Here is an 18651-nt window from a genome sequence, read left to right as displayed (position 1 = left end):
AATTTATAGTGGATTAGGAGGTTGGCTCAAACTTGGCCAACTTATAGCTAATTAGGAGGTTGGCTCAAACTTGGCCAACTTATAGTTGATTAGGAGGTTGGCTCAAACTTGGCCAACTTATAGTTGATCAAGAGGTTGGCTCAAACTTGGCTCAAAGTGGTAACAAATGGTTAAATGAAAATATATACGCACATGCATAGGTCCATATATATATATATATATATATATTATGATTAGAGAAGTGGTATGCATATATATATAAGTGTGTGTATCAATTTACATCTCTTTTCAGACTCAAGGTATGCCTCATTAAAACGTCTTCAACCAAAACCCTTATTTTTTAATACTTAGGAAAACAGACTGAAGTAGGAAAAAGAGTACATTACCTGAGTTTACATATTTAGCTATAATAAAATTTCAAGTGAGTAGCATTCCAAGTTCTTGGTAGAACTTTACCACCCAACTCGGCATTTATTGGGTTGTGCACCGGCAGAGGTAAAGATATCAAATCTACATGGTTAGCCGCCTCAAGAATATTGACGTGGGGTGCATTTAATGGGGTATAAAAGTCATACCTCATACCTCATACATGACGAGATCTTTTAAGCTTGTGATCGGTGTGTGGTTTTGCCTTATCTTTGGTGCTTGACTCCTCCTTGGGATTCATGTTGTTTCAAACTTGGTTCCTAACTTCGGCATGTTCCTCCATCTAAATGTATCCGACAGCACGTGCCTTGAGTTCATCCATGTTGGCTGGCTGGCATCGGCAAAGGTTATCCACAAAGGGTCTAGATTTTAGAGCCATGAGCATGGAGTGCAAAGCGACTTCAGGATTAAGGTTACGAATTTTTTTAGAGATGCTAGCAAAGTGCTCCATAAATTTTTGTAGGCATTCATCATCTTGTTGTCGTAGGTTGGAAAGGGTGCCCGATGTAATGTGATGGAAAGGTCTACTTGTAGTGTATTGGGCTGTGAATAGACGAACCAATGTGTTGAAGTTGTCCACTAATCTTGGTGGCACTTGAGTACCATCGTACCACTCAAAGTCTATAGGGTTGTGAATAGATGAACCAATATGTTGAAGTTGTCCACCAATCTTGGTGGCAGTTGAGTACCATTGTACATCTCAAAGTCTATAGCTTACCACCCGACAGGAAGGGGGACTTCCATAATACCATCTAGAAAGGGATGTCGACGGGTATTATGATCATGTTCGCGATGAAATTAGCCATGGGTGTACAGATGATTAAATTGGTAAGTGGGAGGGCGCCTGGAGTGGTAAGTTGGGTCCAAAGAAGAATGATAGTCCTCTTCGACTTGGGGGATGTAACTTGTTTGGTTGGGCAATTGGGATCCAATGGTACCATTTTCAGCCCTTAACCGTTGGAGATCGGCCTCATGTTGTTTGCGCATGACTTTCATAGTTATGGCATTTTGTTGACACATGAGTTCGATGGGATACAGCCTCAGTTGTATGGCGAATCTGGCTTCGAGTTAAATGTTGAGATTTCTGTTGAAGTACTTTTGTTATAATTGTAAATCAGTTTAATTCTATCAACGGTCTCAAACACGGCAAGTATACCGGCCGTTCAAGTAGTAAAATTATCGTATCCACAGGGATTAGAAGGTAACATAAGCATTTATTGACTATTCGTGACTAAAGAATGATTCCAATTTCATAGTTTGTCATGTGAATTCAAGGTTGTGACTATTGGAATGTTAAACTACAAAAATAGTTGATTGTGAGTGGAAAAGGTAAGAAATGGTATAATGGTATTGTGAGGTTGTGGGGGTCAGACTTCATCAAACGTTACACTAATGAATCCTTAATCTCTTGTTACATACATTGCTCAGTCAACCCATAAGTTTACTCAAACCTAATCCCTTAGAGCAAGAGCCTAGGTGTGGATTTGAATATCAATCCCTTGAGTACCCAATATCTACACCCGCATAACGGGCTAGGATTTAAGACTACTAATGGGTCAAGCTCTATCCCTAGATACAATCCCCACTAGGCATATGTTTCAGAACTAGTTTCAATGGTATTTCCCAATACTCAATGGAACCTTAAATCATGCAAAGGGTGATCAATCCAAAGCAAGCATTAAACATAGAAACATACACAACAAAGAATGAAACAACACATATATATATCATTAAATACGTAAGGATTACAATAGAGTACGTTGGTTACATCTAACCCCACAAAAATGGGTAGAACCACTCAACAATTAGGGTAAATACAAAATAGAGATTGAGGGAGAAGTGAAGAACCGAAGGAAGGATTCACACACGAACGATCCCAAGCCATCGGAATCCCTTCCGCAGCTTCTGGAGGCGCTCCTGCGTGAATGAGGGATAAACCCTCGAAAATGGCTTCAAATACGAGCTTGGGGAGATCTGATTAGGGTTTCGCGCCCGGCGCATAATTCTTCGCGCCCGGTGCAGGTCCTTCCAGAGAAGTCAAGCACTCTCTGTCTCAAAACAAGCCCGGCGTAATTCCTTTTGCGCTCGGCACAATATAACTTGCAGAGATGAGATACTCTGTTTCGGTCATGCCCGGCGCGGGTCATCTTGCGCCCGGCGCAGTCACTCTTCTCTACTCCGTAGCTTCTTTAGTTTCCAATCCTATGGGTCTTCAATCCTCAAGTCTCTAGCTCAATACCTGCACAAAAATGAGGTGTATTAAGGTATTGTTAGCTAAATTTGGGTTAGTTATATCTGCACACAAAATGAACCAAAAAGAGAACAATTATATTGCAATGGTTCAGAGGATGAGTGGAATTTTTCAATAAGTCTCATCCAAAAAGAGGTAAAATTGAGACTTAACATTAAAACCATAAGGTTATCGGAGGAAAGTTTTGCAAACCTTCATTCTAGCGCCAAGATGTTCTTACCAAAATCAAGTCGGTCCTTCAAGTCAAATTAATCATCTTCTCTATCTTGGTCTCACAAGAGATCATGAGAGATTAGTTTCCCTTCTCCAAGTGTCTCGGATGTACTTCCAAAAAGGACTCCGTCGATCAAGTTAGTTATCTGAGATTGTCCAATGAAATGTATATATTTTTACCTGCTATTGTTTGTTTTCCTTCTTTGTATAATCGTCATTATTACCATTAAATTAACCACTTGATGTTGTGATTTAAGCTTGGGCAAGCCAAGTTGGTTCGAGCTCGGTCGCCATTTGACCGAGGTTGGTACACTTTCAAATGTTTGTAAATATGTCTAGGTTTATTTTGCCTTTGTATTTGTAAGGCACTTTGTTTCCTTTTTATAGATCATTGTATACTGAATTTAGAGTAGGTTCTTTGGAGACTTTTACTCCATTTGAACTTGTATTAAAGGTCATTCATTTTTACTTTTTCAGTAGTAGAAGTGGGGTGGCAAATAGCAAGGCTTAAGGGTGTGTTTAACAATTGGGCCAAAATTGGGCCTAGGCCAAATTTTACATATTAGACTTGTTTTGCTCCATATTTTTCAAGGAGTTGATTTAGCTAGGTCTCACCATCATTGGATGAACCTAGCTAAACCAAATCCAAAATCTTTGAAATAAATCAAGTGGAGAAACAAGCCCAAGGCAGCCTAGCTCTCTCATTTGGCTAGATTGCTTCATGAACCTTGGAGCCTTAGGAAGCTTGTGCTACAAGATTCTAACTTAGCTTGCTTCCCAAGCAAGCTAAGATAGAAGCTTGCTCCACAAGCCTCCTAAACTAGAGTGGACGGTCAAGTTAAGCCAACCATGGTTCACTTGAACCATGGTTAAGCTTAGCTTCCTCCACAAGCTTCCTACTTCTATATATTCCTAAACCTCTCATTTGTAGACACTTTTGATGAATGAAATCAACAATTCTTCTTAGAATTCTCTCTTCTCAAAGTCACCAAAACCATGGAGTTTCTTCTCCCTAGGTTTTCTCTCAAAGGTTCTTCAACCTTTGAATAAAAGTTCCTCAAGCTTCTTCATCTTCTTGGAGTGGCCGAATCTCCTAAGTTCTTCTCCACGATTGAAAAATTATTCAAGGTGTTTCAAGCTTCAAATCCGAGTCTTCTCAAGAGTGAAAAGGTCTTGGACGGATCGAATCTTGAAGAACAACAATCCTCTTCAAGTTTCTTCCATCAATTATATACATCGTTCATTTAAAAAATAATAATTTAATGTGGAGACAGTCATACCATTAATGTGTATGATAATTTTTATGATGGGTAAAAATGACTTTTTACGTCGATTTTAGATCTGTTATAGATTTCAATGACTTTGAAAGTATTGTTTTTTATACCGGTCATAAAAATAACCACATAGAAGATCTTAACTTTCTATGTCGATTATGAAAATAACTAATATAAAACTCTTATTTTTTAGGTTAAAAAATTCTTCTCTACTACACCTTTTTCTCTTTTATCATATCTCTTCGCATTCTGCCACCACATCATTATTTCCTTCTTGTTGTCACATCTCTTCATGTGCTTGTCATCCCACTCTTTCTCTTTTGTCGCATCTCTTCACATTTTGTCGCAACGCTTGTTTTTTTCTTTCATTGCATTTCGCTGTCATGCTCTTTTTCTTTCGCAACATCTCTCTCTCTCTCTCTCTCTCTTCGGACCAACAATAACAAACAACACCAACATCATACATGAAAATGCACAAAATAGATAAGAAAACGAGAATAAACCTACGAACACAAGAACGAATGAACAGTTGCGAGAATGAGAATGAAAAGGAAAAGAGTACAAAAACGAACAAAGGATTTCACTGGAAATCACCTCAACGATTGTTGGTGTTGCCAAAAGTTGCCCCAACAATGTACAAATGTTTGTCGTTGGAACCGTCTTTGTTGCCTCAACAAAGGTGAAGATGAAATAGTGAAGCGCATACTAGGTTCACACTCTAAGTGTAAGTAATAAGAAAAGATTATATGACTGGTGACGATTTACCCATCATAGAATGTTTCTTTCTATGACAGGTAAGTCAACACTCGTTATAGAGAGGTCGGAGTCAAAGAATGAGTAATACATTCTACGATGGGTGTTGACTTACCTGCCATAAAATATTCTTTTTATGACGGATAGGTTAACATTTGTCATAAAATGTGTTAAGTCAAAAGATGATCTTGGATCCCTTGAGATTAGAGTTTTAATGCTAATAAACAAAACGTTTTTATAAGAGAAATGTCTAAAAACAACTTCTTCGAAAATATCTTTGAAAATACTTATTAGACGAAGTGTAAGACGTAGATCGTCTATAAGAAAATGTAAATCAGATGAAACATACAATATATCTCATATACATTAAATTCTTATTATTATTGAGACTAGCGAAAAAAATTTCTTGAGTATTTCATTCCTTAACATATTGAACTAAAAGATTATCTTGAATCTCATAAATCTGTTAAAGAAAGCAAAATCATACTTTTTGTCAAGACCAAGAATAAATATCCCTAAAATCATAGAGAAATGTAAATAAAGTCACTATTGTTGCACTACGTTGATATTGCTTCTACAAGCTTTATTTAGCATATAAAATTGATAAGTAGTCTCCTTAAATATATAAGAGGTATTATTTGGTGAAATACATTTAATGTTTGCATTAAATGAGTCAAACGGCTACCTGCCATCACAAAGAAATATGATGAAGACAGACAAAACAAATTTGTTAACTAGACTCAAAGTGTTACAACAGTTATCTTCTAGAAACTATTGAATAAGAAGATTCAAAGCTCAAGAAAAAATAAATAGATACATATATAAAAAAGAAAGAATAGACATATAAATACACTTGTACATAAACATGCTCTCTATAAATTTATTCTTTCTTGTAAACATTCATTACTCTATACAGTTGTATAATGTCTAAGTAAGACAAACACAACACTTGTGTAACCTTCATAATCATTGTTATAAAGTTAAACCCGGCGAAGCTTGTCTGCAAATGAATACTTGTTTTAAGCCTAGAGAGGTTAGGTTGTAAAAGAATATTTAATTGTTAAGCTCAAAGAAACTTGTCTAAAAAAATACTTGTTTTGAGCTTGAAGAAGCTCGACTATAAAAGAATATTTGGTTGTTAAGTCCGAATAAATTTATTGTTAAAAGAATACTTGGATACTTGCTTGAAGAAGCAAGTTAAATAATACTTACGATTGAGCCACAAGTGGCTTGTTGAAAAAAATACTTGTATCTTTGTCTAAAGATAGTGAAACTCAATCTCGTTAGATTGAGAACTAGATGTAGTTTCAGTGGTTAAGATAAATCAGTATAAAGATACCCAGTGTTCCATCTGACTACTCTTTGTGCTTCATTTGACTAGAGTTATACTTCACTATAAAAAACGTGCGAGTTTTGATACATATTATTCAACCTCTCTTCTAGTGTTTATTTTTTTCTTTATAGAATATTTTAACATATTTACAAGTATTTTTCCGTGTCACATTTTTTGTCGTGTGGATAAAACTCAACATAAAAAAGTACATCAAAAAATTTTATATATTACCAAATAAATATTTTCAATATATATTACCAAATCTGGTATTAATATATTTATAACCGTCAACACATTAATTACTTAACGTTAGATTTATTGATTACACGTAAAAAAGAAAAAAAAAATGAGCAGACTAGTTATAAGAAAGATTAACTAAACAGAATATTTATTTCTTCATCTAACATACAACGACCAAGCCAAACCAAAGCGGTGTACGTTTTACATTGACCACATACATAAATAGATCAACACATTATTTCATTAGTACATCATAATAGAAGGGAAAGAAGGGACTCTGGTCCTCACTACCATAGTACCATACACCTGCTGCAATAAATAAAAGATAGAGCAAATCAAACGTTACTCGTTAATCGTTATAATAAAATGAAAATCTAGAGAGCAAGACACGCGAGCAGATCAGAACAAAATCAAAGTTTCGCTCACATAGACAATTTGAACAATGCCTTATAATATACAAATACTAAAAATAAATAAATAAATTAGCGTTTAACAATTTTATTCCTTATGAGAAAGGGAAATGCATAGTATAATCCCATAATGACAAAATTTATTCTAGTTTATGCTATAAAAAAAAACCACGTACAAAGGCAGAGATAATGTCTCGCTCGTTGCCATCTCAAAAGTCAAAAGAAATAAAACCATTAATTGACCCAATAACAACATTGTAAACATCAGAGTAAATCATTGATTAAATGAGCAAGTTTAATATGAAAAACACTTTTTTTTCTTCTTTTATCTCATGGCTATTTATGAGTTTACTAGATTAAAAACTAATTTTTGTTATAATAATATAATTTTTACTAATTTTACAAATTTTTACGTACATACAACAGAAATGTACACATATATTCACCGCTAACTTGATCATCTACGTATTGTGTGAACGATGAAACACAAACATTTACCTTAACATATTAAGATTTAATCACTGTCGCTGCTGCTGCTGTCATGACCATGATGCTCATGTCCATGCTCGTGCTTCTTCTTCTTCTCCTTCTTCTTTTTCTCACCCTTGTGTTCTCCATCACCATGGATCTTGTCCTTCACCTTGTCCATAAAACCCTCCTTGTGCTCCCCATGATGTTCCCCTTTGTGTTCACCATGGTGTTCCCCTTTGTGTTCTCCTTTGTGATGCTCCCCTTTGTGCTCCTCATTCTTGTGCCCATGGAAGGTCTCCTCAATCTTGTGGATGATCCCAGACATTGTTTCAGACTCTCTTAATTTTCACAATGCTTGCCTTTTGCTTCGGTTTGTTTGTGATGAGATGTGAGGGAGAGAGCATGTGAATAGAGTCTTTTTATAAGCTTAGAAATGAGGATAATGTCAAAATATTATCTCACTTTGGCTTAAATTACGGACATGACCACGTGTACGTCAACGCGGAATTATTAATTACTTTTTTATAATAATAAATTAAAAAAGATTATTATAGAAAGAAAAAAAATGGTATCTATTTTGTGGGGGAAAAGTCTTTATTTTGTTCGTTTCTCTAAGTGTGACGCGTGAACGGATGAAAGATGCCGACATCGTTCTCTTGGGGGACTCGGTGTGCATTGGCTCCATTCTCGATTTCTCATCTATTATATTTTTCAGTGTTTTAATCTTACTAAAAGTATTTATTATTTTAAAATTCAGAAATTATTTATTCTTTAATTATTGGTTTTATTCAGTAATATATCTCTAAATATTTATCTGAGTTTATAGTTATATTTAACTTTTTAATAAAAATGATTTTATTCAAAAAAAATATTATCAAAGAAATAATTTGTGCAATTAATGATTTTCTTAATGAATATATATATACAGAGAAATAATGAGATGGAGACAGTAATTTATATATTATTTTTACAGAGAAATAATGAGATGGAGACAGTAATTTATTAGCTTAATTTAATTATTTATAGTTGATGGGCTAGCTTATCTATTTAAAAAAAATCACAAATTTATAAATAATAAATTAATTTAACAGGTATAATTTTTGTATAAAATATTACTTATAAGATAATTATATTAATATTTATTAACATGCATATAAAATTAACATGTATTTGATATTTGATTTATATATAGTACAAATTATATATTTACACTATAATTATATTAATAATTGGATTCCTTTACAAACTTTCATACTTTCGATGGTTCCCGTGATAGCTATTTCTGGGTGCATATCCATTCGAGAATAAGGTGCTTTGCCAAAGTAATACTTTAACCAGATTCCCATGATAACATAATTTCATACTTTTCACACTGGGATTGATATTTACAGCATTTAATCCGTTCATGAATTGTCTTTTTCGCACATATAGTTAACGGTGTAAATTTGTATCGAGAATAGAATAGAATTCGGGAATTTCGAATTCGGTAACTGTTTACAAAATTCTATCAAATTTGTTTTATTCGCAATACTTGTAAACTCAAATGTTATGGTGGTTCTTTTCTATTGAACAAGTAATAAATTTTTTAATTCAGAAAGATTTTATGTTTAACACACTGTTAGCACCAAAAAAGAGAACTTGGAGATACTCGAAATATATAGGAGTTCACGAAATCTTAGGTGATCGGAAAATAACAAAGAAATTTCTAAAGTAGAGACATACGAAGTACAAGGAGAACCAGGAAATACTCGAAGACATATTTCATAAAATACTCGAAATCCTTGGACCTTGAAGCTGCTACTCATGAAAAGGCTTCACAGCTTCGCAACCTCTCAAAGAAGAATCAGGAAACATCAAGTATACTTTTCGTGGATCACTCGAAATCCCAGGGATCCAGACATGCATGAGTATACATCGCAACCTCTCATAATGAAGAACTTAGGAGAGACACGATTAAGAGAGGTCGAAGTAAATCGAGGGGATAAGTATCAAGACTGCAGAACGGTTTGGGGGAGTTATAAGCGGTTCCAGAAGTTATCAAAAGACATGCCCAAAAATGAGCCACGATGTGAAGGTTTAGAGCAGTTACGCATTTGGGGCACGTCAGATACAGTTATCTTGATTCCCCAAATCTCTATAAATAGACGAGCCAGGCTCGTAGAAAGGGGTCAGAAATCTCACACCCACATCACCTCACAAGCACTCTTCGCCTGCACATATGGCTCACGTGCACGAGAAGGTTGGGTACGATTTCTCGACCACCCTTTCTTTTTCCTTTTTAGTGTAGCATAGTGTAGCGTAGTGTAGTCTTCTAAATCCTTTTCATTATCCTTATGAATTGTAATTCTGTTAACATAGAATGAAGGATATGATTTCTGCAGTCAATATACATGTTGTTTATTCGATGCACATCAACGTTCACATGCATGAAATTGATTGTATGATTAGCATCGATATTCTGTTATGCTAAAATTGCACCCCAATTAATTAACTCCACATGCTGTTTGTATGGTTCATCGCTGAAAAGTCGCAAAATCTGTCATGTCACACATCCCTACATTGAAATCGTGCTAGTTTGAATAAAAAGAACCTACGAACGAAATTCTCCACAAACAAATTGGCATGCCCGGTGGGACACGTTTGATTGAGTATATTGAACTAACTAAACTAGTTTTAGGAGTGTTTACATTTTTATGAGACTTAGAAGTGGTAGAACTATGTCTATATCCGGCAGAAGAGATGCGCATAATGAAGAACAGGGTAATGGAGAAAATCGGAATACAAATCAAGAAAATGTGGCAAATGAGACTAAGGGGGCAATGTCTCCACCTCTTGTAAGTGTTCCGAACACCGCGGGATTTCTGAATGCGTCACAAGAAATGGTGAACGTTACCGGCGAATACCCATGGGGATGCCTCCGAATTGGAGAAGTACCCAGCCCATGAGCGTAGAAATGCCAATACCATATTATGGGCAAAATTCTCAAATGCAAATATCATCATATGGGTATAATGCAGCCCCAAATGGGATGTGCTTTATCATGCACAACCCTCACCAGCATGTTGGTGTTAGAAAAGAATGGCACAATCCAAGAGGGGGGTGAATTGGATCCTATGACCCTTTAAAAAATTTCAGAGTATTTAGGATCTTTATTTCACTTAAACTTTTCTAAGACTGAATTTTCAAATGAAGCTTCTTTAAAGACTTGTTATGGAAGAATGAATTCTATATGCTTTCTTGATTACAAAATAATGAGGTTCAAATGTAATGCTCTAATTCAGATTAAACCATCAATATTCACACACACATGTTAATCAATAATTATCTTCTTTAATATCCAACCAAGATATTACTTAAAGTAAAAGATAAAGGTAGAAGAAGATTGCACAAGTCTTTTATACTGGTTCAGCCACTCCACATGTGACCTACATCCAGTCCTCAATCAGCACCTGATCAAGATTTGTTCCACTATCTCACTGAAGAAGGATTACAAGCACACCACACATGCATATACTTCAACACTGAAGATAACCACTTTCTTGACCCCAAGAAAGCACCCCTTGTAGAAACCCACTACAAGAAACCTTACCACTTGAGAAACCCTTCTCAAGATTTTACAAATATTCACAAAGAATCAAGGAACGAATTCACCTGGAATTCAGAAGCAAATCTTAATCTTCCCCTTTCAAGAATGTGATGATGATGATGATCTTTTCAAAGTTTTTCACAAATGTTTTTCTTCTTGGATTCACAAAGAAAACTCTCCAAGATGGTCACAAAGACTCCACAAAAACGCTTTTCTCAATTTGATTATCAGTTCTAACTCATGTCTCAAGTTTCTAAAAGCTTAAACTATTTATAAAAGTCTCAAACCCAGATTGATGGAAACTTGTTTGGAGAATCCGGATTGATGTGAATCCTCTTCAAGTTCCTCCCTAGATCTTCGGCTCCTTGATCCTTCCTAAGCTTGGCTAAGGTCTCCTATGGAGGAGGAGGCCTTAGAACCACCAAGGTTTGGTGGAGAACTCTCCCAAGAGGCGCCACTCCTTGATGAAGAGATAAGCCTCTTCAACTCTTGCCGAACTCTTCTAGTGAAGGGATAAGAGAATTGGATGAATATCAAAGAGGTTTAGGGACTTTTAGAAGAGAGAAATCTCAACTATATTTCAGAAATGAAATCTCAATACATCCAAAAGTGTTTTACAATGAAGGAAAAATGAAAATATAGGAGTAGGAAGCTTGGAGAGCAAGCTAGCCTTAACCATGGTTCACTAGGAACCAAGGTAAGGTCTAGCTAACCATCCAAGGTCAAGAGGCTTGAAGGTCAAGCTTCTTACTTAGCTTGCTTGGTAAGCTTGCTAAGGAGAAGCTTGTGCTTCAAGCTTCCAAGCTTGAGAAGAACCAAGCTATTCGGCCAAGTGTGAACACAAGTGTGAACACATCTAGGTGGGCGGCTCTTTGGACTTATTTTACTCCAACCGGTTTTGAAATGGTTAATTTGGTTTAGTTAGGTTCATTCAATGTGAATGGAACCTAGCTAAATCAAATCTATGAAAAATTAGGAGTAAAATGAGTCCAATATGTAAATTTTAGCCTAAGACCACCTTTTGGCTAAATTGCTAGTAACACTCTTTAGCTTGCTAATGGCACTCTCTAGCTTGCTAATGCCACTCCCAATCCTACTACTAGAAAACTAAGAAAAGAATGTATTTCTAGGTTAGGTTAAATGGAGTCATAGTGCTCAAGTAACCTACCCTAGAAACAATATACAATAGCTACTAAAAGGAGAAAAGTGCCTCACAAATACAAAGGCAAAAATATACCTATACAAGTATCTACCATATACAAAGTACAAGAAATCAACTATACAAGTATGTACAATGGAGACTCCTTAGATCAACCTTCACCCTTCTTGGTCTTACCTCTTCCAAAGGGATCCTTGGGGATTAGATTTCCATCACAAATAATCGATTATTTTAAAGAATAATCGATTATTTTGTTCTTCAGGTTTCCTGGAAACCAACCAAGAACAATATAATCGATTATTTTGCTGGATAATCGATTATTCCAGAGAGTCATTTCTGGGATAATCGATTATTTTGGCAAATAATCGATTATTGCAGCAAGGCATCTCATTTTGTCTGTTGCTGGAATAATCAATTATATTTAACGATAATCGATTATTTTGAGTTAGTTTTTAAAACTTCGTTTTAAGTCTCAAAATAAATTTCCAATCTTTTAACTCATCATCATACACTCTCTACTTAGCTTAGATATAGATTTTGCTCATGCACACAACATACACAACAAACTAAATCATTCAAAACAATTTATACACTAATCACTATTACATAACATTTTCTTTAACATTTTCTTTGACTTTGTTTTTGTGCTTCTAAGTTGTTGTTGTTGTTGTTGTTTGTAGTTTCCCTTGACACACATCTTGTGATCATCAAAACTCCTTTATGCTTCAAGCTCCTCTAAGCTCAACAATCTCCCCCTTTTTGATGATGACAACCCATGACTCAAATCATAATAGTCCAAGCTATTGTGCTTCAACCTTTCCAACCATTGTGCCTTTAATTCCAACATTCAAAACCTGCACAATACACACACACAAGCACAATACCTGCAAAAACAACAACTATACACACACAACTATACATACACAACCTTTTCTCCCCCTTTGGCATTATCAAAAACAAATCAAGTTATGTTTCACAATATAAGCCATATGCATAGATTCAATCTTTGTGAACAGCAATATCCAAGTCAGAATTCTTTGTTCAGCAATCCAAACTGATTACAAGCTATAAACCACAATTCAGAATAATTCAATCCAAAACCATCAGCAAAATCACAACTATCATCTATACGCAAAACAGAGTATTATAAGCATCAATCAACCATGACTCAATTTGCTCATAAGACATCAAATTTCAAAAATAGAACATCCACACATATGCTCAAACCCAGAGCATTATAGCATCAGCCAAGCAAAACAGAATATGATGCCACAGCTAAATCAACAAATTAGCAAAATAAACTCCAAATTTCACCAGAATTCAAATTGTTCAATAACAAAAAGCATTAAAATTGTTCAGAAATTTAAACATTACAACCAAATCGAAAATAATTGTTCAAAAACAGAATTTAAAATCCTAATTAAAACTAATTATCAGAAACATAACAGAAATCAATCTTCATCCTCCGGTATGCCAAGGTGAGTCTTGAGCAGCTTCACCTCATGATCAAGCTCATCAAACCTGTCAAGAATACTAGAAAACAAAGATTCATGTCTTCTCGACATTTCCATCACCGCATCAAGTTTATTTATAATGATTTGCTCAAACGGTGAAAACGATTTTGGCTCTGCTTCTGGCTCCCTGCCAGGTTCAACTTCCACCTATGGTGGCTGATCCTCATCATGGGACGGAACACCGTCTTCATCAGTTTTCGGTTCAGGAGTCGGGGGTACATCTCCTTTAAACACCCATTTGTCTTCCTGTTTAAGCATCCCCATGTGATGCAAGGAAGATTTTTCTATCTTGTTTGAAGCATGTAAAACAATTTTTCTTTCCCCTGTTAAATCCACACCTGCATTTTCAAAAATCTTTGACAATAAGAAAGCATATGGAATTGGTCCATCTTCCTTCCGCCTAGCTTTCCACATACAATCATTAACGACTGACACCCAATCAATCTTAATTTTCTTCTTAATCACATGCATAAGTAAAATGTCATCCCTTGACATTTGAGCATGGTTATGTAAGCGAGGCTTCAACATCCAAGCAATGATAAAAGAAATTAAGCGGGAATTCTTTTTCATACCTCCCGCCAGAAACTTCTCATAGTTGGTGTTCACCGGGTTCCTTTGACAGTCCTGGAAGGTAGTCAGCTCTTCAAAATCTCCAAAATTGAAGGGTTGGGGTTTCTCTCGTCCAGAACCACTCAGCCCCGCAACAGCCTTCAATGTTGGCCCGTCCAACTTAATCATCTTTCCTTTCACCACCGATTGCATGATGCCCTCATTGCTTGTGGCAAAACAGAGAAATAACCTGATCAGCTCAGGATAATAAGGGCCCTCCATTTTCAAAAACTTGCCCAGTTCTTGGTGTTCTAGAAGGGTTGGGAAACTGAAACCCTCATTCTTAAACCATTCAAGCTTAAGAGTCTTCGGAGGAATGATTATCCGGCCAACGTACCAGTCAAAGTAGTATTCCTGAGTCTTCTCATCTAGAAACCACTTTGAAATCAGTTGCCCAGAGGGTAGAGGACGTATGCTCCCCCTCACTTCAAGCTTTTTAGGACTCTTTGATGAAGATGCCATGAGTGGGTATTGAAGAAGAAGAAGAATGAGAGAAAATGAGAGAATTGAGAGAGTTAGGGTTTCTGGGTTTGAGAGAAAATGAGGGAAAATGATAGAAGAAAAGTTGTGAGAGATGTTTTATGCCCTAGCACGTTTTGAGTGAGAGAGGTTTTAAGAGTAATGGGTGGTTTTAAGAGTTGGCGCGTAGATAACCGTTCAAACGCTTCAGGAATTTCAAAAATCGCCCAGATAATCGATTATTTATGCAAATAATCGATTATTTGCATCAGCAAAAACCCTTTAAAAACGTAATCTGATATGGATAATCGATTATTTTCAAGATAATCGATTATTACAGAGAGTAGTTTCTCCTAACTTCGCCCAGATAATCGATTATTTCCCAAGATAATCGATTATTCCAGTGGCCTTTCAGATTCCTCTTCTCAGATAATCGATTATTTTCCTAAATAATCGATTATAACAATGACTCTTTAGATTCTTCTTACCAGATAATCGATTATTCCCAAAATAATCGATTATTCCCAAAATAATCGATTATTCCAGTGGCTCTTTGAATTCTTCATGTCTCAGATAATCGATTATTACCAAAATAATCGATTATTATCATGGGTTTACTTAACATAATCGATTATATCTTAAGATAATCGATTATTCTAGAGAAGATTTGCTTCACAGCAATTTTAACCTTTCAAATTACACCAAGTCAAATTTGCCACTTGAATACACTCTTATATATATATATATATATGTATCACTGCATCCTACATATCTAACTATCACTCTCAAAGCATAATCAATTCAAAAATGATTCATTGATTATCCCTAATTCAATTCTCAATTGGTTGAATCTTTCCCTTGTAGAGGTTTTGTAAAAATATCAGTTAATTGTTTGCTAGTCTCTACAAACTCTACAACACAATCATTCCTTTGAACATGATCTCTCAAAAAGTGGTGTCTTATCTCAATATATTTTGTCCTAGAGTGCAAAATTGGGTTTTTGGTCAAATTTATTGCACTTGTGTTGTTACACCTCAAAGGAATTTTATTCATCTCAACTCCATAATCTCTTAATTGTTGTTTCATCCAAAGAATTTGAGCACAACAAACATTATATCAGGCCTACTTGCTGTCAAGTACAAGAGTGATCCAATAATGCCTCTATACTTTGAACTATCAACAGCTATTCCTTTCTCATCCAAGTCAAGATTGCAATTGTTTGATATAGGTGTGGCAGCCTCCTTACACCTTTCCATACCAAACTTTTTCAGAAGTTCATTGCAATATTTGCTTTGACTTATGAATATTCCATCATGCATTTGTTTGATTTGCAACCCCAAAAAGAATGTGAGCTCTCCTATCATTGACATTTCAAATTCTCCTTGCATAGTTTTAGAAAATTCTTTGCATAGAGAGGTATTTGTAGATCCAAATACAATATCATCCACATAGATTTGTACATACATTGTATCATTTCTAAACTTCTTGACAAACAATGTATTATCCACCTTCCCTCTTTCATAGTCATTCTCAATCAAAAATTTTCTTAACCTGTCATACCATGATCTAGGAGCTTGCTTCAAGCCATAGAGTGCCTTTTTGAGCTTGTACACATGATTAGATTCTTAAAGTCCACAAAGCCTGGTGGTTGTTCCACATACACTTCCTCTTGTATCAACCCATTGAGGAAAGCACTTTTCACATCCATTTGATAAAGCTTGAAATTCTTTATAGAAGAATAAGCAAGAAGTAATCTAATGGTTTCTATCCTTGCTACAGGGGCAAAAGTCTCATCATAGTGAATCCCCTCTTCTTGATTATACCCCTTAGCCACTAGTCTTGCCTTATTTCTTAGAATTATCCCAGATTCATCAAGCTTATTTCTAAAAACCCACTTGGTTCCAATAATTGGATAATCTTTTGGTAATGGCACTAAATCCCATACTTCATTCCTTTCAAACTGATTTAGTTCCTCTTACACGGCCATTAACCAATGTTCATCTTTTAGTGCTTCATCAATGCTCTTAGGTTCAACTTGTGACACAAATGCCATAGTATTGCAAATATTTTTAATGACACTCCTAGTTGAAACTCCCTTACCAATATTTCCAAATATGTTATCCATTGATAAGTCTCTAGAAGTTTTCCATTCTTTGGGCAATTGTTCACTTGTTTCCCTTGCTTTCTCATGTGATTCACTCTCCTTAGGCTCTTCATTTGGTTCATTCTCCAGTAGGGGTTGATCAAGAAACTCAGTTAAATCTTCAATTTCAATTTGCCTTGTCTCTTGTTTATTAGACTCATCAAATACCACATGGACAGATTCTTCTACAACTAGAGTTCTCTTATTATAAATTCTATAAGCTTTGCTATTTGTTGAGTATCCTAGAAAGATTGCTTCATCAGCCTTTGCATCAAATTTTCCAAGTTGCTCTTTCCCATTGTTCAGCACATAGCACTTACATCCAAACACTCTAAAATATGAAATGTTAGGCTTCCTTCCATTGTAGATTTCATAGGGTGTTTTCTTTAATATAGGCCGGATTATAACTTTGTTTAACACATGACATGCTGTGTTAATAGCATCAGCCCAAAAATATTTTTGGTAATTTTGTTTCATTCAACATTGTCCTAGCAAGTTCTTCTAGAGACCTATTTTTCCTATCAACAACCCCATTTTGTTGAGGTGACCTAGGTGCTGAGAAATTATGGTTTATACCATGTTCCTCACAGAATTTTTGAAAAATTATTTTTTGAAACTCACCTCCATGGTCACTTCTTATAGAGGTAATGTTTGAACACTTCTCATTTTGAACAAGCTTGGCAAATTTTCTAAAGGAATTAAAAGCATCATTTTTGTTTGCAAGAAACATGACCCATGTGTATCTTGAGTAGTCATCAACAATTACTAAACCATAGTAGTTTCCACCTAAGCTCGTGGTTCTTGAAGGACCAAACAAATCCATGTGAAATAATTGCAAAGGTCTATGTGGAAATCTGATTTTTGCTTTTAAAGCTAGCCTTCACTTGCTTGCCCTTTTGACAAGCATCACATAGTTTGTCCTTACCAAACTTGAGTTTAGGTAGACCAATCACTAATTCTTTCCTACTCAACTTATTCAAATGATCCATATGAATATGTGCAGCTCTCCTATGCCAAAGCCATATGTTTTCTTCTTGAGTAATTAAGCACTTAGTGTTTGAAATTGCTATAGAGTGTTCTAAGTCAAGCATGTATATATTGTCAATCCTTTTTCCTATGAATCTGATTTCTTTAGTATTTTTATCACATATCAAGCAACATGTATTATCAAATTCAATTCTAAAACCTTTATCACTTAGTTGACTTATACTCAGCAAATTATGTTTCAAACCATCAACAAGCAATACATTCTCAATCAATGTTTGAGAGGAGGGATTACCAACATTGCCATGGCCAAGAATTTTCCCTTTGTTGTTGTCACCATAGGTAACATACCCTTCATTCTTCAATTTCAGACTTGAGAATTTTGAAAGATCTCCAGTCATATGCCTTGAGCAGCCACTATCAAGATACCAAAGTAAATTCTTGGCCCTCAAGCATTCCTACAACAAAGATTCAGAGAAAAAATTTAGGTACCCATGTGAAGGGTCCTTGTAGGTTAGTTCTCATCCTTTGACTCTTTTTAACCCAAACCATCTCTCCATTTGGAACTCCATATTTCCTAGAATAGCAGTTCCTTATTGTATGGCCTCTTTTACAGCAATAAAACAAGTTGTTTGTGTAGAGAAATTGCTTTTAAATTTTCTAAGATTTTGGTTTTTCTTAAAAGCTTCTTTCTTTGACTTAAATAGCATGCTTATGCTTTGATTAAAACCAAGTCCACTCCTATCAAAAGTGTTTCTTTGTTTTCCCAAAAGAATATTTAAGTTTGCATTTCCATTAGTGAACTTTGCAAGAGTAAATTTTAAAT

At 35.3% G+C, this 18651-nt stretch overlaps 1 protein-coding gene across 2 annotated transcripts; it reads right to left on the bottom strand.

Annotated features, from left to right (window-relative positions):
- Positions 1–6621: 6621 nt before the first annotated feature.
- Positions 6622–7781, bottom strand: LOC109802356 (protein SRC1). 2 transcript variants are annotated; one of them, XM_020363692.3, is made up of 2 exons: positions 7399–7781; positions 6622–6799 (listed from the first exon to the last, which is right to left on the bottom strand). In XM_020363692.3, exon 1 carries the CDS (start codon positions 7694–7696, stop codon positions 7415–7417), a length of 282 nt encoding a protein of 93 aa, XP_020219281.1. In that variant the 5' UTR covers positions 7697–7781; the 3' UTR covers positions 6622–6799; positions 7399–7414. The 2 variants fall into 2 exon arrangements, with proteins under 2 accessions (XP_020219281.1, XP_020219282.1); XM_020363693.3 differs by having other exon boundaries at positions 6622–6796.
- Positions 7782–18651: the final 10870 nt, after the last annotated feature.

This window comes from Cajanus cajan, chromosome 1, assembly GCF_000230855.2.
Source record: "Cajanus cajan strain Asha chromosome 1, NIPB_CcT2T_4, whole genome shotgun sequence".
NCBI lineage: Eukaryota > Viridiplantae > Streptophyta > Magnoliopsida > Fabales > Fabaceae > Cajanus > Cajanus cajan.
The sequence above is the reverse complement of the archived record's forward strand: the minus strand, read 5'-3'. Positions and strand labels throughout refer to the sequence as shown.